At 35.7% G+C, this 26,988-nt stretch overlaps 1 protein-coding gene across 1 annotated transcript in view; it reads right to left on the reverse strand.

Annotated features, from left to right (window-relative positions):
• The window catches only part of Naprt (nicotinate phosphoribosyltransferase), a 144,533-nt gene that overhangs the window by 111,455 nt on the left and 6,090 nt on the right, over positions 1–26,988 (reverse strand). Inside the window, exons 2-6 of the mRNA XM_090389320.1 lie at positions 14,848–15,018; positions 12,424–12,634; positions 8,499–8,629; positions 6,455–6,574; positions 1,629–1,647 (exon numbers count right to left, since the gene is read on the reverse strand). Of these exons, the coding sequence (XP_090245446.1) occupies positions 1,629–1,647; positions 6,455–6,574; positions 8,499–8,629; positions 12,424–12,634; positions 14,848–15,018 (652 nt within the window). The remainder of the gene's footprint in view (positions 1–1,628; positions 1,648–6,454; positions 6,575–8,498; positions 8,630–12,423; positions 12,635–14,847; positions 15,019–26,988) is intronic.

Here is a 26,988-nt window from a genome sequence, read left to right on the forward strand (position 1 = left end):
GTGGAAAGTGCCCTCAGCAGACTCCGTTCCAATCACTGCTCTCTTCAGCTTTATAAACTTGTTAGAAACTATTTTGCTGATCGCACCGTCACCGTCATCACTAAAAGCACGAAGATTAACAGATCTGTCTCCCGTGGTTTCCCCCAAGGATCAATTTTAGGTCCCTTGATTTGGAACCTAGTTCTCGATGATTGGCTGCTTAGGACGACTGAATTTCAAAATGTGCAACAACTTGCGTATGCAGATGACATTATCATTTTAGTGAATGGAAACTCAAGATCTGAATTAGAACTCTATGCCAATAAAGTACTCTTTGAACTATCGTCCTGGTCCTCTAAGAACAAATTAAAATTATCCCCAACAAAATCGAAGATCATGATTTTTAAACACAAATTAGACTATCGCAGACCACCAGTTGTAAAACTTGACAAGAAATCACTTCCACTTGTCCGAAGCATCAAATTTTTAGGAGCCATCATCAACGACCGCTTTTCCTTTACTGAGCATATTCAACATCTGTCTGTCAAAGTTAAGAGTTTTACCGCAATGCTGCTCCAAATTACCAGACAAGACTGGGGACTGAACACTAAAACCCTACATCTATTTTATAATGCTTCCATAATCCCAATTACAACCTACGCTGCCAGCCTTTGGTTTAGACGTACTGCACTCAAAACAGTACAAACCAAGTTATCCACTATTCAACGTTGCTTTCTCCTCAGCCTACTTCACGTTTGCCGAACAGTATCAACTCCAGCTTTACAGACTCTTGCAGGCACCATGCCACTTGACTTGCATGTTGTGTTTAGAGGGCTTTGCTTTTACATCCGCAAAGGCATTTCTGTGGAATTTCAGGGAATCATTGTTAACCCTCAGACTGATCCCAAAACTGAGCGAACCAGATGCTGGAATTTGTTAGTGAATACCTGGGAGAATAGATGGAATTCTACCGAAAAAGGAGCTATCACCAAAAACTTTGTTCCCGACGTAACTGCACTACTCTCATCATCCACCAGAAAATGGTTTTCACCCTCACTGTTTACCTCCTACATACTAACTGGGCATGGTTCGCTTAACGCAAAACTCTACCAATTCAGACTTTCCAATACAGTCTCCTGTCGATGTGGGCTACCGGAAGACTCTCCTCACGTACTTTTTGAATGCTCCATTTACGAGGATCTAAGATCGGCTCTTAAGGCAACAGTACCAAACTTGTGTCCCGGAGGTGAGAAGATACTCATCTCTGTCAACAATTTCCAGGCCCTTCAAACCTTCTGCAATGCTGCTTTTAATCGCAGGAAATCTCTAAACCTCAATGTTAATTCAAGAAATGAAACTGAAAATGCATCATAAATGATAATACAACTGTGCGCTGCCTCGTCGTCCTGATGACGTCATATACACAATTGTTGTGGCTTTCAAGACCACGCAAAGATTTTAACAGATGCTGCACTTCTCTGACTCATCCTTTATCAAGACTCTCTTCAACTAAACCTCTGCTCAGTGATACCGTCATCTACCAGAGACTTCTGACACCACTCCAGTTTAATAGAATTCAGAATTATATCTAGAACTTGTTCCTGCCGATCATGATTGAATGACATTACAACTTCTGTTTGACAATACACCTTTTCTCTTTGTGGACCACTTTGGGCAGCACTGCATACAGATGTGGGCAAGAAATGGATAAAGATTTTATTTTACTTTTTTTTTTTTACTTTATGTATTCTCATCCTTATTTCTTCGTCTTCTGCTGTCCTGTCTCCTGGGGGAGAGAGTGTGTGTGTGTGTGTGTGTGTGTGTGTGTGTGTGTGTGTGTGTGTGTGTGTGTGTGTGTGTGTGTGTGTGTGTGAGTGCGCTGTTGCCGGCTTGCTGGCGCGGGGTTCTTTTGAATGGCTCCACAAACCCTCTTTGGACATTCAGTACGTGACTGTTGAGGTTGGCCATGGTTCTTGCGCAGTTGTGGCCTACCTCCCCGTAGTGTAGACGGACACTGGGCAGGCTTTCCAGGTGATCGCCTGCCTGGTGACAAAACGGCCAGAAACAACTAAACAACACAACAACACACACACTGCACGAACATAACGTTACACACATTTCTGGCCTGTTACAGTGCTTTCTGTAACCATCACAGTGTACAAAGACGGAGTTGAACTTTCGTTCAGGTGCCGTCCTACATAAGATACTATACATGTCTACATGTACTGTCTATGTACATAGTCATATTATGAAGGTACATATAATACATACATAGACAAAATTTTAGACTAGTTTTTCTTATATATTTCATACTTTGGAACGGAACCCCTTTATTACTGTGAGAGCCATAACTCAGTATTTGCGGCATTTCTCAGGAATGTAACCCCCCCCCCCCCCGCAAATAACAGGGGTTTACTGTATGTGAATATGGGAAAGAGGGGAAATCTCATGTATCTAACTTTGAGAGCTAGAAATTGCCACTTTTTAAAAACCTGCCAATCTTTTAACTCCACTAGTAACAAGCAAGTTTTTTGAAGAGAAAAATTCTACTTACATCTTCAAAGCAATTTAATCTCTTGAGTAAAATTGGCATATTTGTCTATCACGATCTAATTTATAACAATAATCATATATCATAAATACCAACTTACAATAAACAATTGAACTGGTCAACTTGTTTTAATTGAGAGAGGTATGTCCCTATACAGCTACATCTTCATTCACACAAATTACACTGAGAGAATGCAAATCTTGTTTAAACTGCATATCAAAAACTTATTTTATTCATTTTTAGATACATTAGCATATATATAAAATGCACCTATTGTCTTTAACATGACCATGCATCCTCGTGTAATAATTCAATCCCCAGTGGACTTATTTTCATTAAATTTTATATTTATACTTTAGTAAAAAAAATCTAAAAACAAAAATTTATTATTTCTGGGTCTTTTAGAGATTTGTTGGCCCTCCCAAATTTCATTAAAATCAGATCCATAAAAATCTGATAATTATTATTTTTTTTTTTTTACATACATATCAGGCTATCCATATGCTGTATACGAGACATGTTTGTTGCCATCTGTTTGTTGAAGGAATAAATGGACAACATGGCATACGTTGCTTGTGTAGCAGTAACCAAAGAGAAACATAGAAACTGTGTGGTATTACACTCAGGGAGGTGGAGAATGAAAAAGACCTGGGGGTAATTGTGCATTCAGATATGAAGTTCTCTAAGTAGTGCAGACAGACTGCCAGAGCAAGTCATGGAGTTTTCTCAAATATATATAGGAATGATATATAGGAATATATAGGAATCAAATGATATATAGGAATTTTGCTAGCAGAGGCAAGGAGGTGATTATACCTCTGTATAAGGCAATGGTTGGTTGGTTGGTTGTTGGGTTTTATTGGTGCATTAGCAACTAAGGCTATAATGCATCAAAATCAGGTGATATATAAAAATTTAAACCTTCACTGACCTAATTACTTAGGTCACCATGTCAAGATATAAAATAACAAAAGGTATAAAATAAATAACATGACAATAACATGTCAATTTTAAATACAAGTAAAAACCTTTATTGATTTAAAATAGCTAAAAACAGCAGACACATTGTCATTGTCGGATAAAATCTGACTGAGTGTATACGGCTCAGTCAAATGATTAAAAGCGGCAAAACAGATATTGCTAAAATCTGGACAACCAATTAAAATGTGTCTGATTGATAAAATTGTGCCACAGAACTCACACATAGGAAAATCATCAGCCCTCAATAAGGCAATGGTCAGGCACACCTTGAGTACTGTGTACAGGTCTGGAGGCCTCATTTTAGGAAGGATGTAGAGTTGCTAGAACGAGTACGGAGAAGGGCAACAAGATTGGTGAGAGGAACAAAGGGGTTCTCTTACCAGGAGAGGCTTAAATTCTGTAAGCTGCAGCATCTGGAGACTAGGCACCTGCAAGGTGATCTGATTGAGGTGTACAAGGCTTTGAATGGTTTGAGCAGGCTCAATGCTGATGGGATACTTCCATTTGCTGAGATTAAGAACCTGAGGGGGCATAGATTCAAATTGAGGAAAGACAGTTGTAGAATAGATGTGCAGAAGTTTGCCTTTAGCCAGTGGGTAGTTGATTGCTGGAACAGACTTCCATCTGTTGTTGTGGAAGTTGATAGCTTAAATAAATTTAAGGCTGAACTAGACAAACATTTGGAGTGAGTAACCAGATGGTTGAAATGGGAAGGGTTTTTTTTGGCTGTTGCTTTATAAGCTTGCTTTCTTGCATCACATGCCTCTACTAATGCTAATGTACAGAAACCAAATTTTCACAGTTTGTGCATAAAATTCATTGCTCTTTGCTCATTTTTTTTTTTTTTTTTTTGTTATAAATCATTTTTACATTTGAAATGTAATGCACTGCATACATCAACTAACTTTTTTTTTTAAAACCAAAGTAACTAACTGGCAATGAATAAAAATATTTTATAATGCTCTCAAATGAGTAATGGAGGTGTAGTGATGTTACGCACTATAGCCAAACAATTACTATAAATATATGGCCATAACAATGATGAAAAGGTGATAAAAACAAATGCAAAGGTATATCTTTCTTGATTAATTATTGCAGTTTGAGAAAGCTGCCAAAAGTGCTATAGTATAGTAAAAAATCTATAGTATAGCATTTTTGACAAATAGTACTACCATATGAAGAAACAAATCTTTCTCAAGGATTTTTTTAAAAAGGTCTGACATGTGAATTGTCAGGAGACAAGAAGAAAATTGGCAGTAGTTGTGATCAGAAATGACACGGCAGCTTACCAGTGTAAACCTGAGGTGATAAAAGAAGCAACAGAAAAACCAACCGACTTCCAATGAACATTATTTTTTGCATCACTTACATCTATTATATTCTATCATAAAGAAAATTTGAGTTGTTAAAATTAGTGAGAAAACAAAGCAAGCCAGGAAACGTCACTACAATGTGTCTGAAAATTACATGTTCTAATGCTGGCTTATCTGCTTCACGATGGGGAAAAAAAAAAAAAAAACCTTTTGGAAATTAAGCTTCACTTGAAAAGACCTTAATCTTTTCTTCCTGTCACTGATGAGATTCAATCCAGACCTTTCAAAACTAACACTGAGTGACAAATCCATTTAGCATCAATTGTACAGAAGGCTATATAATGACTATATACAGAATTATACTCTTCCAGTGTAGGAATTAAACAGAGAAACAAAGTGCCTCCAAGATGTGCTCATACACTTATTAGTGATATTTTTTTAGAATCAGGATTTCACCTAAGTGGCTATGATAATAATATGATCTACAATAAACTATATTTCATTATAAACACTCCAACATTCCCAAAAATTTTCAACATGGTTGGTGCATAGTTTCCAAATATATATATATATATTTAATTAGTTTTTTTTTTTTTTTAATAAAATCTTTATTGTGGAACATTATCAAAAATGTTATTGCACTTTTAGATATCAATGAACATGCAGTTTCAAGAAGATAGTACAGCATACCACACACAATCATAGAATTCTCCCCCCTTTAAAAGATTGTTTTAATTCAAATAGATTGTGATTATCTGCTAATAGAAGTAATGCCCATAGAACTATACGTGCAGAACCAAAACACTCAAAGCATCATAGGTAATTTTTAGAAAAACTACAATGATGCCATGCAAAGAATTTAAATTGTGCATCCTAGAGAACAGCAGACATTCACATCCATTTACATCTGTTATAGTTTTTACTCTTATTAGGAAGAATGTATCTTTGCATATTCTTGCTGGTGATAGCAGTTGTTTCTTATCAAGAAATTTTTGAAATTACTGATCCACACCTTTCAAACCTCCTGGTATTAAAATAGCTTTTTAGAAGAAACTTGAATATACAAAATGCAAACCAAATCAATAGTAACTGCTGAATGCTATCACAAACATAGAACAATGGTTCTCAGAGAGGGTGGTCTCTAAGGTTCTCCATGTAGTCTGCAGAGTATTCAAAAACACCAGTTACTGATATGTAGCACTATAACTAGTCATGTTTCCTTGTGGTGGCAAGTGCAAACAGGTGAGAGAGTTTTTCAGGATAGTTTTCTCACTGAAGTGGTTGTCAGACTGAAAAAGAGATTTAAGAAACACTGACATAGAAATAACTATTTTCACTCTGAAAAATTCTTATACTGCACTATTATAACTTTATAATAGTGTAGCTCTGCTGATAATTGTTATGGATCATTACCTTTGGATTCTGTGTCTACAGACAGCTTGCTGTATAATAAAATTTTTATCAACTAGTACTTTTCTGATTTAGCATAAGTGTAATCAAAATTATCAGGAAGTGCGTGGGTTAGAATAGAAATTAAGTGATTCTGTTCAGTTTTCCACGATGCAGAGTGTCACTATACCAATATGTAGCCATCTATTAAGAATTATTTAAATGAACTAAATATTTCCACTTACCCTTGCTTTACAGTCATCAAATGATGAATAAGACATTACAAAAGCATGAGCATGTGTCCCTTTTACTGGAATGTTGTACAGTTTGCCTGCTAATACGTTACTTGTGCCATCAAATCCTAGAGAAAATAAAGTTATTATTAATAAATTCTCAAAACAGTTTTAATAGCCAGCATATTCTTTGGCACTCATTCAAAAATAAGAAACTAATTACTGTCACTCCCTGGCTTACGTAATACTTTACTTATGTAAATTTGACTTTAAGTAAATTTTTGATTTCTGGTGCAAACTTAAAAAAAAAAAAAATCGCAGAAACGTATTTTGCATCCTGTCGGAAATAAATGGAGGACCTGACTAGGATGACAAAAATACGTAGACAGCGAAACTCCATAAGCCAAGTGCCTACAACATTCATTGTGTTTATATTGTAATTCATCTGTTTTAACCCTGTGTCGGTCATCATCAGTGTTCTTTTTATTCCCATCTACTTAAAGGAAAGTGCAAGTGGTGGCAGTGCTAGGAAGTGAAACAAAATTGATTTAGAAATAAAGATAAAAATGATTAAGAAGTACGAAGCAGAACAAAGTTGTTATCTATTGCATGGGAATTAGGTCACACTGCTTCAACAGTGAATAGTATTTTAAAGGACAGTGCACATATAAAAGAACATGTTAAAGGATCAGCGCATTTAAGATCGATGGTGATAACAAAACAGCATTCAAGGTGCCATACTTGCGCATGCTGTGTAAGCATTGAAGGAGAAATTCCGACAGGTAAAATTTGACTTGTGCAAAGTTACGCAGAATGCAACCCCTATGTAAGTCAGAGAGTGGCTGTATCTGATTCCATTTCATGTTAAAGATGTAATCTTGATAATTATCCAATTAGATCTTAGATGAGGCTTCATATTAGGAATAGTCTGCTACTGCAATTCATTCCAACTATTTATCACTGCTCAAATATCTACAAAATAAGATAATGTAAAATAAGTAGCAGAATAATAATCCCAGAGAAGCATTTGTTAAAAAAAGTAGTGAGATTAAAGGCAGGCAGGTCTACAGGGGAGGATGGTATATATTAAATTATAATTAAAAAGGCTGCATGTAAGTGTATCAAACCACTGGGAATGTTAATAAGAGCATCATTGGATTATTTAGGAATATCCCCTTGGATTGGAGAAGTGTTAATGCTTTCCCAATCCACAAAGTTGGTGCCAAGGAAGAGCTGAGCAACTATGGACCAATGAGATTGACTTCTATGGATAATCATGCAATTCAGAACCATCTTGACAAGATCCCAGCATTCATGAAGAGGAAGTCATGCGTGGTCAATCTAGTGAATTATTACGATGTAATCAATGCACATTTGGATGCAGGTAACAATTTTAATATCATATATCTAGACTTTAGTAAAGCTTTTGATATCATTCCTCATGGAAAGCTGCTATATAAACTGGAAGAAGCCGGTAAAATCCTATGCTGGATTGTAAGCTGGCTAAAAGACAGGAGACAGGGTTGCCATAAATGTCAGTCATCAGGGTAGACCAGTGTAACAAGTGGGTCCCTAAGGGGCCTGGTGTTCAGCTGTTCCTATTTCTAATTTTCATAAATGATAATGAAGAGGGTATCCAAGGAAAGCTGTTAAAGTTTGCTGATGATTTTAAGGTGGAAAGGTAGTCAAAAATTCAAGACAACTGAACAATTCAAATTCATATCACCTCTAAAAGATTTGTATTGGTTGCATGTATGGTCTGAAAAATGGCAACTAAATGTTTAATGCTTCTAAATATAAGCATATACATTTGGGGGATATACCAAGGGCTGTTAAAAGTCCAGCCACTGCAGGTACAAATGATCATCAGTCACTATTTACAGTGACCCTCACTTTCTTTTTACTCAATCATATATATATTTTTTGCATTATTATCATATTAAAAACTTTGTCAGTTTTTTTTTCCCCTCATCTATTTATTTCTGCTGTACGTAGGTATTCAACAAGCAAAACTCAATTTTAAAAATGGCTTTATGGACTATATTTACTTACCTCCAATATATGAATATTTTGATGCAGAGAGTCCACCATCAGGGCCTTGTGCTCTTCGTAGTCCAAATTCCAAAAGTTTAATCTGTGAACCTGCAGCCATTCTATACCGAGCAGCATTTGTTGCTACCAAGCTAAAAATAATATATAAATCATTTGATAACTTAAAGAAAATCAGTCTCTGTCATTTTATATTATGAAATGCATTAGGTTATTATACACCATGAGATAGAACATTTGCTTTAATCACCAGCTATCGAGCGGAAGCATGGAAAGCCCATTGTTGCTTATAGGCTTTTATATGGCGTAAACTTAAATATGAAAACATGAAAATATGGAAACTAGTAAACATATATAGTGTATTACGCATCATATTTATGCATATACATGTGTGAAAGGCACTTCCTAAAATATTGACTTCAAATATAAATAAAAATCTATATTGAAAATTTTGATTTTTTTTTTTAAGTTTATTTTTGAAGGTGGGCATCTCTGTATTCATTTGTGTGCGTGCATGTGTGTAGTGTTATGCAGAGTAAAATAAACACGTACAGCTTTTCATAGTGTGTACACGAAGCATAAGTATTTTTTTAATAACTTTTTTATAACTAACTGAAATTTTTAGTGTTATGGTGAAAAACATAATTCTGAAAATACTTTCTGCCTATTTATTATATAAATAAATTTAAGTATTGCAAATATCTATTATATTCAGAATTAAATTATATACAAAACATTTTTTCTAATAATATCAATCATACATGTAATGTATATAATTCAGCATTGGAAGTGGGAATCAAAGACCAACTGAAATTTCAATGGGCATACATCAATTCTTAACAAAAATCACACAGATGCCAAATTTTGACTTTCAACAAGCTGGAAATCAACACAGTTGTAAACGGATGTAAAACATGGAATTTCTGGGCCAATGTAAAGTCCACACTGTGCATTAACTTCACTAAAAAAATACATTTTATATTACAGACAAACGTTAACTTACCTAGAATTTTTCTGTCTACAGACTTCTATTTAGAAGGTCTGTTAGATATCAACTGATTATGCCTGCTTTGAGAAAGATCGTGTTGCAGACTTTGCACCTCTTCAGAAATACTGATTTGAAATTTAGTTCATAACAATGCCATCTGATAGGTTCTCATGCTGAAACTGACAGAACTGATGCTGCAAAATATCTATCGTTTCATCTATTCCTTTATCTTTAAACAGCACTAAGAAGTACCAGAAACCTGCGCACAAAAAACTTCAAATCTGAAAACGATGCGCTGCCAATTGAAAAAATTTGTGCTACCTTGGCATTTAAAAGAACATTTTTCAATGTGGAAGAATTGGCTTAAAGTATTTTGAATGTTCATTTAAAGTATCCTTCATTATAATAAGTGTGTGTGTGTGTGTGTGTGTGCGCGCGCGCGCACGCACACACAATATATTTACTTTCCTTTAATATTATTTATATATGTATGTACTGGTGCAGGTCATAATACAGTGGATTCCGGTTATTTGGGGCAAATCTTAAAAAACAGAAACCAATGGAGAAAATAGCCAGGGTTTACTTCGCTTAATTGGGACAGCATGCCGTTTAATTGGGGCAGGAGACCGCAGCACTGGAGATTACCATACGATTGTCTCCGACGGTACCACGTGGTTCGGTCGAAATTCTGGAGGTCACAACCATAAAACAATAAAAACAATTAGCAGTCACCTGTTTATTGGGCTTTTCTGTTAGTGAAATCTATCATAAATGGACAGTAAACTCGATCTTACTGAATTTGCGATAATACAGACAGTTGGAATTCTGTGGGTTATTACGGTGAAATGTGTTTACACTTCCATGAGATCTTCAATCATATAAAAAAATTAATTTTCAGATCTTCTCTTCCTTCCTATTTTTAAAGCTTTGTAACTCATTACTCCGTTCTCACTTGCACGTATCGTGTTACTTGCAATTTGTGTGTGCTGTGTTCTTTGTTACTGATTGCTTATCTTCTTACTGTTTTAAATTTTAATCCCCACCCACAAATGTCAGTGAACAGAAATGTCAACTAGTTAGTATGTACATATTATAGTAAGTAAACTGCAGCCATTATCAACCCACTGCAGGATGGAAGCCTCCTCAACAATTCATGCTGAGGAAAATGGACCATAATCTGCCATGCTGGTCCAGTGCAGGTTGGCAGATCGACCGTATTTAGCAGTCAGGGGTTTGAACCCCGGTCTACTCAGAGCGTGTGCTACTGCACTCCTACTCCTGACCAGGCTACAGAGGCTACGTATTAATTATTCTGATTATCACGTATATTCTTCCGATTTTCACATATCATTTAATTTTTTTTAATTGGTAAGGTAATAAAGGGTAAATTTGTGCTTAATATATCTTTGTTTTTATAGCCTATGGATAATATTCCTCCAATTTTCGCTAATTAGAATCACTGTTTAATAGAATTAAAATTCAATGACCAGCGCTCACTACACACCGTATAGTGAACGGTACTTTACTATGGTGAATTTGCCGTAACATGATTTGATTGTACAGTGAATCAATCGTAAAGGGGGGGGGTGTACACATTGTATTTTTAACTATTTACATGAAACTTCGGATAATCGGGGCAGCCACTTAATCGGGCCAAAATGCACTAGTCCCAATGTGTCCCAAATAACCGGAATGAACTGTATTATGAACTACTACTTTTAAATTAAATGGAAATTATTTTTGTTTAATGAACACTAAGAAAATGACTTAAGGAACAAATCCCTTTTGCAAAATGAACAATTATTGTACTATATTAAATAGTAAATTTTTTGCTATATTCCAAATTAATGTGTTAGAAGAACTAAGTGGCATTTGAACTTATATGAACAGATAAGAGATACTTTTACTAAAACAGTCACAAACATTTTTTTATCCATCATATAAATGTGCATTATTTAAAGTAACGAACTTGCCTACCTCGCTGTTTGCCCTACAAGACAGGGAAATGTGCTTTTGTAGAGTAAAAATAACCACTACTATTTTAAATTTAGCTATGAACTAGTAGCAATTCAATTTAGCCAAATACTGCAACATATTCAAATGGGGGAAACAGTTAAAGGAGCAACCCATTTGTTAATTTAATTATAGGCTAATGTTTTCCATTTATGAAATGCATGCTTAAGAATGAGTCTTTTTACAGAAATAATAGCATCTGTTTCTTCAACCTTTGATATATATATATTTTTTTTAATATGAAAACCTCAAGCATGAAAGGCATCAGAACCTTTAGTACCATGCACGAGTTGAAAGTTGATAAAATAAAAGAAGATACTTGTTGACATTAGATTTGAATTTTTTTAGCTTGTAATTTTCAGGAATTACATATGAAGGGAGGTTTTGTTCCAGAAAATGGAAGTTGAAGGAATAAAGGATGCCGACTGGTTGTGGTACATGTTCAAACTGGCTTGGAAGAGAGAGGGAGAATTACAGAAGCATATTCAGAAGAACAGTGCCTATGGAAGTATCTACAGAAAAGGCATGCAGCAGAAACAGAACATCTACAAGACAGAGCAGAGAGAGACTTTGTTAGAGATAGATCATTAATTAACCTAACTGCCTTCTTTTGAATGGAGTCTAAAGCCTGAGAGAGGTTTTGGAGACATCGCACCAGGTGTGACAATATTCCACGGGGCTGGATTTAAGATTTTAGCTTTTTGGAAGAAAAGAAACACCGAGAACGAAAGAGAAAACCCAGTTTTTTAGATGCAGGGGAAGCAATATTTGTGATGTGCTTATGCCAAGAGATTAAAAGTCAGGGTAATCCCTAATAAAGATACGTGATCTTGTCTAGAAATCTGAGTGTCATCGAAGAAAAGCATAGATTAATACATAAATATTAAGTAAGTTATCCTAAAAATTGTAGGAAGAAGAAATACATACCTGGCATAGTTAACAAGAGTAAGCAGTGTTGTTTCTAAGAGTTGTACAACAGGAAGAGGGCCTTCTACCCTTAATAATGGCACTCTTGGAAATACTACTGATCCTTCTTCTAATGCATACAATGAAACATCCTTTGCAGTTAACTGAGAAAGAAAAGAAAAAAATTCTGGTTCTACAGTAAGAGGTAAAGTTTTCTTCAGGTAAGAAATATCTGAAAAGGATATTAAAAAAAAAAGAAAAGCAATCAGAAAATATTATTTGAATAATTTTATTATTAAAACCAACACTGTTAATATTTATTCAAGTAAAAGCACATGTGCAAAATTAAAGTGTTATATTTTTCAGATTTTAAATTATAAAAGGAACAAGATAAAGAACAATGAGAAACTTATCTGCAAAAGATAATGTGCAATAGTTTTGCACAGTTCCTGTATATATATTGGGATACATAGAAGGAAAAACTGAAAATGGATGGTTATAGGACAGATGTGCAAATATCAGTCACTCTTGCTTTCAGTAGAAAGTGACTGATTGTTAAAGAAACTTCCATCTGGTGTTGTGGAAGTGGGTACTTTCAATAAATTTAAGGAAAAATGAAACAAAGAGAGATGATGAAAAATTTAATGTTTAAGAATTAAATTACAAATTCTCATTATCAGAATAATAATACAACCACATGCTTAGATTTTCCCTTAACACCACATTTCACTAGCAAAAAGTCTACAAGTGATCATAAGGGTAGAAGCTGCTGGGAAAACAACACGACTATGTTCCCAGAAACTTCAATTACATGAAGAAAAATTTACTTAAACTGCCAATGCCATCGCTAACCAACCAAAACCTCTATGTTTATTGGCATGACCACATAAGTCAGAGGAGTTGACGGGTAGCTATACAGATATGAATAGTCACTAATTGTATTTAGCAGTCACATGAGCTCAAGCCACATTGAAATGCACTCCCATGCTGACAACTCGACTATATCAGGCCAAAAATATGAGATGAAACATTCCATAGAGGAATTCTAATTATGAGAATTTGAAATTTAACACATGAAATATAAATAAAAATTTATCTGTATGCAACACAGTATTTATTAGATTAATTTAAGTTTACTTAGATCTAATATGATCGGCAAAAAAAGCATGATAATGCAGGCTATAATAATTATGAAGAAAAACACTTCTTTATGTGCATTTAATGGAAAGAAATTCAGTAAAGTTAACAAAAATTACCAAGCAGGATGACAGTATATTCCAGCTCTTACACTTTTCAGTAGTATTAATATATCTGAAAAATTACATACTAGAACAAACAACAGTGAACAAAATATAGTAACATAAATAAATGGTTTTTAGGCATTGCTTACAATGTCTATAATTCTGACAATACTTGAGTTGGATGATAAGAAGCAGAAGGTTGGGGGAAGGAAGGATAGCAACCTCTTCTGGCAGAATTACAAAACAGAGGTGGACAAGAGGAAAGAATTGTTACTTTCCCAATGTTTCAGTTTATACTGTTATACTGACTAGTCATATTGAAATGTTATATTGAAAATCAGTCACTTTGTAGCAAAGAGGACCACAGGCATGCAAGTTAGCAGCTTAAAAGTTCTTTTCTCTACATTTTTTTTCTTACCATAGTTGTAGATCTCAAATATCAAAACGGGTGGATTTGTTTAAGTTTGAAAATTTAATAAATTTATGTTAATTAAATGTGGTGAAGTGCTTCTCTCATTTTATTTATTGTATATACATGATTCAGTTATGTGCTTTAATTCTCACATCAGAAACAGTGGCACTGGTATTAACCAATGTCACAGTTATTTGTTTTCTCTGAAATAAATTAAGTATCCATCTCTTATCTAAAAGAAATATAACACCAAGCATTGTAACTATCATGGGGGCCCAGGGTGCAAAATGTCTCCAAGGTGAAAAATGGAGCACAGAGATGCACTATCATTAAAATAACCCAATCCATAAGGACTCCTTAAAATATCATCAATAACTCAATCCATATCCAATGACATGATGTATTCTGTTAACACTGCCTACCTCTGTACACACAATTGACCAATGATAATGTACATTACAACGATAATGATTATATAAATGCACATACCCAGTATGTAGATTTATGTAATCTATAAGTGGAAAAGCATTATAAGCATGACCCACCACACTTCACAGTATTGATCATAGGGCCAGAAGAAGAGACCAATAAAAGCAGAATAGCACTAAAAGTGGGAATGACATAATAAGGAGTTTACTGTGTGTGTGTGTGTGTGTGTGTGTGTGTGTGTGTGTGTGTGTGTGTGTGTGTGTGTGTGTGTGTGTGTGTGTGTGTGTGTGTGTGTGTTTAACAGGGTGAAAATTTTTCAATGTACTTAATTTTTCAATTAAGTACATTGATCCAAATACTTACCACTTTCTGAGTAATGAAAATTCTGAAGAAATTTAAGGCATTCTTCTAGTCCTGCAAATACTGTGAACTCCCCATGGAATGGATTTTTTCTGAAGAACAAATCAAATACTGCATGATCTGCACATTTCCCACTCTTCCAGTATGCATATGCCATTGTGATTTGATAGAGATCTATAAAAACAAATACAGTAGAAGCAAAATACTACAGTGAAACTCTACTAATCAGAAAAAAATATTATTTTATATTTTCATATTTTCTTATATAGCATTTCAGCTGATGTGTACAAGCATTAATTTCTAAAACTACACAACCTCCATAAACTAAAACGTGACCTCTATTTGGAGGTCATATAGATGTTCACTTTGAAATAAACTGATTTCAATAATTAACAATTAACTTTTTAAAAGATTACTGTGTTTACTAGTCATTATAACAATAATAATCAGATTAAATAGCATTGCATGACAGCATTAATACCAGCTGTACAGTATGAGGAAGTCAAAGGCTTTTGCTGCATAAGCCAGAAAGAAAGCAAAAGAAGAAAAAAAAAAACATGGGTTCCCATAGGTACCAATCCATCAGGCTTCAATTTCTCTAAGCCCTTGCCAAACTATCCATGGAGACAACTTCCATGGGATACTTCCACTTGCTGAGATTAAGAACCTGGGGGGTCATAAATTCAAATTGAGAAAAGACATTTATAGAACAGATGTGCAGAAATTTACTTTTAGCCAGTGGGTGGTTAATTGCTGGAACAAACTTCCATCTGTGATTGTGGAAGTTGGTAGCTTAAATAAATTCAAGGAGGAATTGGACAAACTTTTAGAGGAAATGGATGTGTGAAATTGTTTTTTTTTTTTTTTTGGCTGATACTACATAAGCTTGCTTTCTTACATCACATGCCTCGTTTACTACTACTACTACTAATTAGCTGCTCTTCAATGTTAACTGATATCTCATCGATTCGTCTTCGAATTGAATTGTTGCTCAATGGCAATGCTTTTAAAATACTGGAAGGATTTTGATGTTGAAATTACAGTCTCTAATATGGATCGTATAATTGTCTCAGCAACTGTATGAGTACTACCAGTTTTTGCAATAATTTCTACAATTTTATAAGACACAATCATTCCATCCAAATTTATCACGATGTTTACTTTTTAAGTGATCTAAAAGTCTTGATGGTTTCATCACCTCATTTGAAAAAGAACTACTGTATTACACATAAGACACATTAGGATGTCTTGAGTCAAAAGAGCTTTGAATAAAACCATAAGCTAGATATTATTATTAACCATACAGTGCAAGGACACCTAAGGCTTTTGCTGCACCAGCCAAAAATAAATTTCTGAATTACCCAGGGGGGGGAGAGAGAGAGAGAGAGAGAGAGAGAGAGAGAGAGAGAGAAGTAGAAAGGAATCACCAAGAAAGAGAAGAATGATCCAGCTCAGAACCCTGGGTGTGCCAAGCCAATACATTCATCCAGATACTGTTGACACTTTTTCTTTTTAAAATCACTGTTGATCAAAAATAAACAACTTCCACAAGGAAACAATAAATCAATACTAATTGTCGCTTAGAAAGTAGAAACAATAGACAAACATTTCCTTATCCCATCCATGTCTCATATATTGACCAATGAAACAAAAGAGTAAATAAATAAACCATATCAACAACGCCACCACTGCCAAGGATGCTACCGCCAGAAAGGTGCAAATGCCAAGGATTGCCGAGACATTCCTCTGAAAGCACTTAAGGCATTTAATGCCTATGCAAAGCAAAGGTGGTTGAATTAAATCACACCCACTATATTTCTTTTATCAAAATTTCTCACTCACTCCTATAAAATTAGGAGTGAGTGAAGAAAAGAAAACCCAATGAGAGAAATTAAATATAAAAGAATAAGATATCGTTGAGTGGGGATGAACTTTGGAGGGCAACAAACCATTGTAATACCCATGATTTTTTCTCCTCCCAAAAACCATTTTCCCCCCCTGGAGGCAATATCACGCCCATTGAGAATCCCTGCTCTAAACCGAAAAGATTGCAAAATCAGCTGCAGAATGTCAACAGGAACGTTGAGAATGTGCAAAAATAATGAAAAATTTTGCTTTGGCTAAACTAAATCAGCCATAAACAAGTCAGGACCAACCATCTGCGACCCTTATTTAGTTACCACAAATCAGTTGTACCTCGTATTCCTGAAATTGAAAGCTAATAAATTATATTAAAAAAATAAAAAACTATTTTTTTTTTTTTGTTTCAAAAAAAAATTAAATTCTACAGCAATGTTTCACATAGAACATCGTTCATACGTGCCTGACACATGCATTTTTTTTTTTTTTTTTTTATGAAAACCACAGCCATGAAAGGAATTAAAACTGACAGTACTTAGTCCCATGTATGGGATAAAGGTTGAGAAAATGAAAGAAGATACTTGTTGATATTAGACTTGAATTTCTGTAGATTGTAATTTTCAGAAATGTGTGAAGGGAGGTTGTTTAAGAAACCAAAAATTCAAAGACAAGGAAGAAGAAAAGTTGTTCTGTGAATTTGAAATTGGATGTGCAGCAACCAGCCAATGTTGCAGCACATGTTTGGACTAGTTTTGTAAGAGAGCGGGAATTAGAGAGGCCAGTTCAGAAGAACTGTGCCCATAGAAGTATCTGCAGAAAAAGCATGCAACAGAAAAGAACATCTATGAGACAGAGAAAGGAGAGACTTTGTTAGAGATGGGTCATTAATTAACCTAACTGCCCTCTTTTGAATGAGGTCTACAAGCCCGAGAGAGGTTTTGAGCATACAGCATGCACTATTGTTCTCATATCTGAGAACAATAGTCCATGGTAGGGCAGATTAGTACAGAGTGAGCAGCTGTTTGGGCAGCAAAAAAGTAATGCTGAGAGTGAAAGAGAAAACAGATTTTTATGTGCACGGGAAGAGTATTTGTGATGTGTTTATGCCAAGTCAGGAGAGTCCCTAACAGAGATATGAGAGGAATGGGTTTTAGAAGGATTGAAAAAAACTAAGTTAACTTAGTTTCATGCACTGGAGATCAGCATTTCAGGAATTGGTAGTGGATGTTGGAAGAGTCAAAGCCATTTGTGCAGAACAAGATTTCTCAAACTGGAAGGTGGAATGTAATGTGCTATCATCACCAAAACTATGGATAGGACTTCTGGTCAGTGGAAGAAGGTCATTAATATACAAGAGGGAAAGATTGGGAGAAAGAACTGAACCCTGGGGAAGAGCAGCATAAATGAAGTTATGCTGCTCTTCCCCAGGCAGAAAATGAACCCAAAGATTTGGATGCAAGTCAATTACAATATACAACATTCTTATCTTGAACACCTTAGCACATTTGTTGGAAAACCAAGGTTTACATAAAGGATGATATTATAAGGTGGCGTGTAGAATACCTACAAGAATAATTTCAATGGCATGATCTGAACAAACACTGACCTAGAAAGGTCTAAAACAGTAATCCAAATAAGGAAAAGAACAGAAATCTCACAGGTCATTCTATTTTGCATTCTTGAAATGCCAAGCAACACGAGGCTGACAATGGTCACAAGAGAAAGGTAACATTGGATAAGAGACCATCACTAAGTTGTGATTTGAGGCGCCCAGAGGACCACTAACCTTGACCATCTACTTGGAAGGGTTGTTCATGAGAAAAAGATAAAGGCTGCATGGTTAGGACTGTCTGGTATTCTGGTAGGTAAATGAACAATGTGTTCAAGATCATTAGTAATTGCAAAAGACAACACCGTGATAAGCTGGATCCATGTAACTAGAAAATGGAAGCCAGCTGGAGTTGTGAACATTAAAATCACCTCACTGTTAAGAAAGTTGGACTGAAGAAAGTCAAATTTCAAAGAAAGGAAGCCAAAGAGTTCCAAGTGATTAGTGGAGTTGGGAGAACTATAAAGGCAACAGATGAATTTGACGGAATGTGGTAGAGAGAGATTTTAAGCCAGAGGAGATTCTAAAGTCTCTGACAGAACAACAACACTAAGTTCTAATCAATGACTGCGACCATGTATATTTGTGAAATGAATGAGGAAGTATTTGGGAGGTTTAGATCTTTTTGCAGATAAGTTTGCTCTATTAGTTTGACTATTCATGGTGTATTCAGTAGTAAGAAAAGGTGGAGAGGATATGCTGTATGAAGTAATGAAATTTTTAGATATAGTGTACACATGGCAAGAATATACCCAACTTCTTGACATAATGTGGCCTTGACAATATCCCCCATTACACACTACTTGGACTCTCTCCAATCACTATCTGGCAGAGTAAACACAATGAGATTATACACTAGCTTATCCAGATTGCTCCTAGAGAGTTACCAATAGGTTCAGTCCAATGGACTATTAAGAGAGCTTGTGAACACCATTTTAGAGCTGTACTCTCAAAATGTAAGGAAGACTGGATCTCGCCATGATGCCCATCATAAACTCAAAAGACATCAAACATATTGCAATTCCAAGTCATCTGTATCCAAGTTCTTCAATAATTCATTTAAAATTGCTAATGTAATTCCCTGCTGATTGGATATCAATGCTTGATGACCTGTCATGTCTCATCACCAAGTGATTCGGTATTATTCCTTAAGCAGACAATGGGCATATAGCACTATCCAAATTAGAAACACTTTTGAATTTTGTGAGAATTTTTGAGAAACTGAAAATTTTAGTTTTCAACAATGGTAAAACCTCCTCTCCAACTACATATATATTTTTTTTTAATTGGAGAAGAATAGCCATAAAAAATTTGTTAAGGCTCCATTTTAGAGTAAAAATGTTTAGGCTAATAAATACACGTTAATTTTCCAGAGCTTTCTTTTCAGCTTCATTTTTTCTCACATCTTGTCTGATAGTTGTCTGTAAGGCAGTAAGGGAAATAATTTTTTTTTTTTGGATAACAACGGTGTTGTTTCTAAGATATTTTTCATATTATTTTTCATATATCTGATATGTCAAAATTAAGAATAAAATTTTAAAGTTTCCTATTTTAAATTATTTCTTGCCATTTATTTCAAAAATCTGATTGTCAAATTTGGTATCACAATATATCATCTGCAGTGAGTTAAAAAACACAGAAAAAAAAAATGCTAGAAGGGAGGCTTTTACTACTTGATCAAAAGAAAAAAAAAAAAAAAAAACTTGTCCACATAACTATATTCAGCAAGGATGTGCCAATGCTCCTTACATTTCAGGCTGTCAACTCAACTATCAAAACAGTGTTAACATATTAAGAATAAATTTTAGTTAACTACCCAAACGTTTCGAGTAAATAACACCCTGACTATTCATTCCCCCCCCCCAAGTTGCCTTATACACTGCATTCAAAGACAGAAATTTACGCAAATGTCTCTGCTATTCACAAGGGTGAGTTTCAAAGGTTTGGGGGCAGCAATGGACCTGCAAGTTGGAAGGTAATAGAATCAATGTTTGGAGAAGTACTGCAGGATCACCATGATAGGAATGTTGCTATGGGGGCAGTACCAGAATGGATTTATTAGAGGGAGAGCATTCTTGACCAATCTGATTAGTTATGAGATTATAAACAAAAGAACTGGATGCAAGGAATAATTCTGACATTAGAATTAGTAGAGGCATATGATGCAAAAAAGCAAGGTTATATAGCATCAACCAAAAAAAAAAAAAAAAATCCTCCCATTTCACCCATCCATTCACTCCAAATGCTTGTTTAGCACTGCCTTGAACTTATTTAAGCCCAGGGGCTCACATCTGGTGAATATGGGCTTGGCACACCCAGGGTCCTGAGCTGGATATCATCATTCTTCCCTTTCTTGGTGATTCCTTTCTACTTCTCTCTCTCTCAGGGTAATAGGGAAATTTTTTTTTTGGCCGGTGCAGCATAAGCCTCAGGCTTCCTTGCACCATATGGCTAATAATAATAATAATAAAGTTGTCGACCTCCACTACAACAGATGGAATTTGCTCCAACTATATCCAAACCATGCACTGGATATGGCAAATTTCTGCACATCTATTCTACAATTGACTTTCATCAATTTAAATTTAAGTTCCCTCAGGTGAGTAATTTGAGCAAGAGGAAGAATCCCATCAGCAATGAGCTTGCTCAAACCATTCAAGGCTTTATAAATCTCAATTAGATCACCTTGCAGGTGCCTAGTCTTCAGATGCTTAAATTCACAAAATTTAAGCCTTTCTTGGTAACAGCAACTCTTTGTTCCATTCACCAATCTCGTTGCCCTTCTTAGTACTCGTTCCAGCAGGTTTTCATCCTTCCTAAAATGAGGCCTCCAGACCTGTACGCAGAATTCAAGGTGTGGCCTGACTTGTCTTATACAAGGGGACAATCACCTCCTTATCCCTACTAGCAAAAATTCCTGTATATCATTGACTAAACACCATGAGCTACTCTTGCAGCCTGTCTGCACAGCTCAGAAAACTTCATATCTGACTGCACAATTACCTCAGGTCCTTTTCATTCTCCACTACCCTGAGCGTAGTACCACACAGTTGGTGTGTTACTCTGAGGTTACTCCTACCCACATGCAGTATTTTCCATTTGTCAACGTTAAACATCAGTTGCCACCTCTCAGCCCATCTGCTCAACTTTTCAAGATTCTGTTGCTGTAGCATACCATCATTACTGTCATTAACAACCCTGCCAACCTTCATATTATATGCAAACTTAGACACTAACCCAGATACACCTTCATCAATATCATTGATAAATACAGAAAACAACAAGGGGCCCAACACCAAACCGTGGGGGACTCCACTAATAACATTAGTCCCCAAAGAGCAGTGATTTGCCACTCTGTCTTCTCCCATTCAACCATCCCTTTATCCATAGCAGCAACTTAACCTTAATGACATATTGCTCCAATCTGTACAGTAGTCTTTTTTTTGCAACAGTATCAAAAGCTTTCCTGAAATCCAAGTATATGATATCAAAATTATTTTTTACATCCAGTTCCTTTGTGACCATGAGCTTACAACAAACCCATGCTGTGTCTGAACTATAACTGCAGTCTTGTCTAGATGATCCTGCAGTGCTTCTTTAACCAGTTACTCCATTATTTCCCTGGAACAGAAGTTAAACTAACAGGTCTATAATTACTCATGTCACCCTTTGATCCCTCTTGGTAAATTGGGGACACATTTGCACATCTCCAGTACATGGGGACCTCTCCTGAGTCAAAGGAAGCTTTCATAATTATGGCTAAGGGTTTGCTTACTTCCTTTTCTGTCTCCTTTAATATAAATGGATGGATCCCATCCACCCCAGGTGCCTCTCATATTCAACTTCAACAATTTATCCTCCACTTCGCTCTTAATTATTACAAAATCATTTAGCTCCCTGCTAGAGTTTGATAAGCTTCTGGCCTCCACTTCCCTACAGACATTCTCATGTGTGAATGTAGATGCAAAATACTCATTCAGTTTGTCAGCTACCTCAGCAGGATCATCAACAATCAAACCATCGATATCAAGTGGACCAATCTGATTCATCCCCTTCCTACACAAGTAAAGGGGTCTTTGCTGTTTTTCTGTGCATCCTTGGCTAAAGATTGCTCATAATCTGTTTTCGCTTGCCTAACCTACTTTGTGACTTGATTACAGACTAGCTTATATCTACTATAGTCTTCTGTCTCCTGATAACTTATATGTATCCCATGCATTTTTATTCTCTGCCACGAGTCTCATTAATTCATCTGACATCCATTTAGGCCTAAACCTTGAATAGTATTTCTCAGTTCAGACAAAAAGCCTAGTAGCTTCCAAGATTACCTCCTTGAATACTTCCCATCATTTAATTAGATTTCGGTAAAGATTTTGATACCATTTTACATGAACAACTGTTTATAAACTGAAGAAAAACAACATTAGGACCAAGTTATTGGCATGAATTAAGTGGGACAAGATAGTAATTATAAATGGTCACAACCCTTCATGGATTAATATTATTATTCTGCAGGGATTTGTTTTCTGATATTTATTAACAATATAGAATATAAGTATTTCAAGTTTAATGTCAGTTTGCTGATGATCTAAAGATAGGCAGGGCAGTTAATGATAATAATCAAAGCATTACTTTAACTAGATCTAGATAAACTAGTTGGGTAAGCTGAAAAATGGCAAACGAGGTATAACAATTCTAAATGCAAGATACTGCCCACTTCGGTAGCAAAAATCCTAGAATAGCATACTACTTGATTAACATCAAACTCAAGGTAGTTGATAAGGAAAAAGACTTGGGAATAACTGTACAGTATGTCAAAGTTCTTTGAGTGATGCTAGCTATTTATGTATGGCAAGGTTTCCCAAACTTGAAGGTGGAATAGTGTACTATCATCTGTAAAAATATAGACAGGAATTTCAGTCAATGGAAGAAGGTCATTAATATACAAGAGAAAAAAAGGGGAAAAAGAACAACCTTTGGAAAAAACCAACATTTAGTGGAGAAGTTAGAAGACAGCAATCTATAATCACCCACAAAGAAAATCGCAAAAAAACAGTTAGCAATCCATAGCAAAGCTTGTTTAGAAGACCATTATGCCAAACACAATCAAAATCTTTAGAAAGGTCAGGGGCAACTGCCAACTGCTTGAGTCTCACCAAACTTTAACTAATAAGTTTCCAAAGATAAGTAACATAAGCAAATATATCACTAGTGGATTGGCACTGATAATCCAAACCGGCAATCATTGAGATAATTGGCTGAGATTGTTTAGGAGTTTCAGTTGGACTTCATTATTTTAGAAAGAGTAAAGGTAAGTGTTATGGGACAATAAATGGATGGGAGGGATTTGGCACCATTTTTAGGAACTGGATAGATAAGATATGGCCAAATTTCCAAACAGAAGGAAAAATTCCAGTAAAATAAGAAAAGTGTAAAGGGCAAAACAGAATAGCAGAAAGCTCAGAAGCACAGGTTTGGAGAACAAGTTGAGAAATGCCATCAGAAACTAGAGCTTTGTTGACATTAAGATTATTCAGAATTCTGCTAACATTCTTCAGTAGGAAGACCATGGGAGGTACTTAGTGGGTATGGAGGTATAGTATTTACTAAGAACAATGATATAAGAATTACAAGAAAAATAGGATGCCAGTAAGTCAGCTTTATCTTTATATGAGGATCTAAGGATACAATACAACCAAAAGATTGTAATAGAGGAATGTGTATTGATAAACAGAGTTGTGGCCAACAGCTTTAGCAAGAGACCAGAATGCTCGGCTATTGTTTGAACAAAATGGAAGTTTTCTGCTCTTAGCCTATTCAAAGTGGAGTTTGAATTGATTAATAACTGCTTTACAATTGTTGGAAGCTTACTGTGGGCAAAAAAATGAAACTGGAAATTTGGATACAATCCAAGTGCAATATCTTAAACAGGTAGGTAAATGAAGGTTAGCATATTTATTGGAAAAACTAGGTTTAGGTAAAGGACTAGATTTTAAGATTGCCACATTAGTTTGTTAAGGGAAAGTCTTGTCTGACAAATTGATTGGATACTATGATGTGGTTACAAAGGAACTGGATGCAAAAAATAATTTTGATATCATATACATGGATTACAGGAAAGCTTTTGCCACCATTATGCATGGAAGATACTGTACAAATTGGAGCAGTATAGTATTAAGGGTAAGTTGCTACAGTGGATAAAAGGGTGGTTGAGTAGGGGAAGACAGAGTGGTAATGAATGGATGTTGCTCTTCATGGACTAATGCTATTAGTAGAGTCCGCCAGGGTTCAGTGTTGGGCCCACTGTTTTGTATTTTTATCAATGATATTGATGAAGGAATATCAGGCTTAATATCAAAGTTTACAGATGATACAAAGGTTTGCAGGTTTGTTAATGACAGTAATGGCAGTATGCTACTGCAACAGGATTAGAAAAGTTGGGCAGATGGGCTGGGAAGTGGCGACTGAAGTTTAACATTGACAAATGCAAAGTACTGCATTTGTCAATGTTAAACTTAGTATGTTTCTCTTGGGTAGAAGCAACCCCAGAGAAATGTACCAACTGTGTGGTACTACACTTAGGGTAGTAGAAAATGAGGCCTGAGAGTAATTGTGCAGTCAGATGTGAAATTTTCTGAGCAGTGCACACAGGCTGCTAGAGCAGGTCATGGGGTATTGCCAATGATACACAGGAATTTTTCTAGTAGGAAAAATGAGGTGTTATCCTTTTGTATAAGGCAATTGTCAGGCCATGCCTTGAGTACTGCATACCGGTCTGGATGCCTTATTTTAGGAAGGATATAGAGAGTTGCTTGGGCGAGTACAGAGAAAGGTAACAAGGTTGGTGAGGGGAATGAAAGGGAGGTCTTACCAAGAAAGGCTTAAGTTCTGCAAACTGCAGTGTCTGGAGACTAGGCACCTGTGAGGTGATCTGATTAAGGTGTATAAGGCCTTGAATGGGTTGAACAGCTCAATTCTGACAGGATTCTTTCTCTTGTTGAGTTTATGAACTTGAGGGGACATAAATTCAAATTGAGGAAAGACAGTTATAGAATAGATGTGCGGAAATTTGCCTTTAGCCAGCGGGTAGGTGATTGCTGGAACAAACTTCCATATGTCGTTGTGGAAGTTGATAGCTTAAATAGATTCAAGGAGGAACTGGACAAACGTTTAGAAGGAATGGATGTGTGAAATGTTTTTTTTGTTTTTTTTTTTGGCTGATGTTACATAAGCTTGCTTTCTTGCATCACATGCCTCTACTACTACTACTTCAGAATAAAGGATATCATTTCTAAGATCAAGAGTTTTTTGGGTGTATGGTTAGGATTGTCTGATAATCTGGTATGTAAATGAAAGAACAACAGAGATATGAGATGAATTTGAGATAACAGGGCAGAGGTTTTTAGCAAAAGGAGATAAAAAAGAGGAGTTTCTAAATTAGGAAGTCTCTGACAAGGAATATCAAAGTGGATATATATATACACAAGTACCACTTCTGAAGTGAAAGGAATTAGTAAACACAATTATGGCAATTGACATGGTAGGGTTAGAGGTAACTGATAAATTGGGATTCTGTCAACAAAAGCATGTAGGGCTTACTAGATTGTAGGTGGAAATGGACATCAATGAGATTGGAACAGAGATCACATATATTTGTGAAATGAATGAGGTTAGATCTTTTTTAATTAGTTTTTTCTATTCATAATGCAGTCAGAGGAGTAGGGAGGGGGAAATGACATGCTGTATGAATTAATAAAATTTTTGAATATAACATACACACAAGAAGAATATGGCTAGTTCCGTGCCATAACATGCCTCGACAATGCTTCCCACAAAGAGGCTATTTGGACTCCCTCCAGTCATTATTTGGTGGAATAGAGACAGCGAGATTATACTAACTGAACCAGCTACTCCCCCTCCCCCAGAGCATTACCGATAGGTTTGGTCTAGTGAATCACTTGCCACGTAAAAACTTTTTAAATCTGTAGCCTCAAAATGTCAGGAATATTAGATCTTGTCTTTCAGGTGCAGTTTTTTTAATTATTATTATAAAAATTTAATTTTCAGCTCTTCTGCTGAATTGAAAACATTTCCTTTATTATTATTTATGTAATTTATTTCACTTTTTTTGTTTGAAATCTATATTGCTGAAGCTGTGTTTTTTCACTTGTTTTCTGTTATACCACTCAGGGGGTGAGAAATTTTCAGACTACAACAGAGAAAAATAAACACAATTGGTACAAAGAGCCAAATTATAATATGCTGCTGATGAAAAAACCTGAAGAATGGAAGGGGAGCCAAATTACTGTTGCTGGCTTCAAGGAAGAATGGTGCAAAAGCTGAATGTTGGCACTGAATGTTGAAGTGGTATTAAAACAGAATAATCATGCAGCAAGCAGGCTTATTCTGCATCTGCCAAAAAAAAAACACCCAGGGACGGCTCAAGGGTATATGCCATCCCTAGGCCACATTGACTTATGGTGCCCCCCCACAAATGTGAAGACTCATTTTTTAGAATGATTAATTTTACCAATTTGCACCAAGGTTTAGAGGGAGCACTAATGCCCCCTAAACCTTGGTGCCCCTAGGATAGTGCCTACTCAGCACTTACCCTAAAGCCAGACCTGTACACACCACCTCTCGCACATTATTCCCTAGTCAAAAAGTGTCTATCC

Source organism: Mastigoproctus giganteus, chromosome 14, assembly GCF_048544385.1.
Source record: "Mastigoproctus giganteus isolate SK-2022 chromosome 14, ASM4854438v1, whole genome shotgun sequence".
Classification (NCBI taxonomy): domain Eukaryota; kingdom Metazoa; phylum Arthropoda; class Arachnida; order Uropygi; family Thelyphonidae; genus Mastigoproctus; species Mastigoproctus giganteus.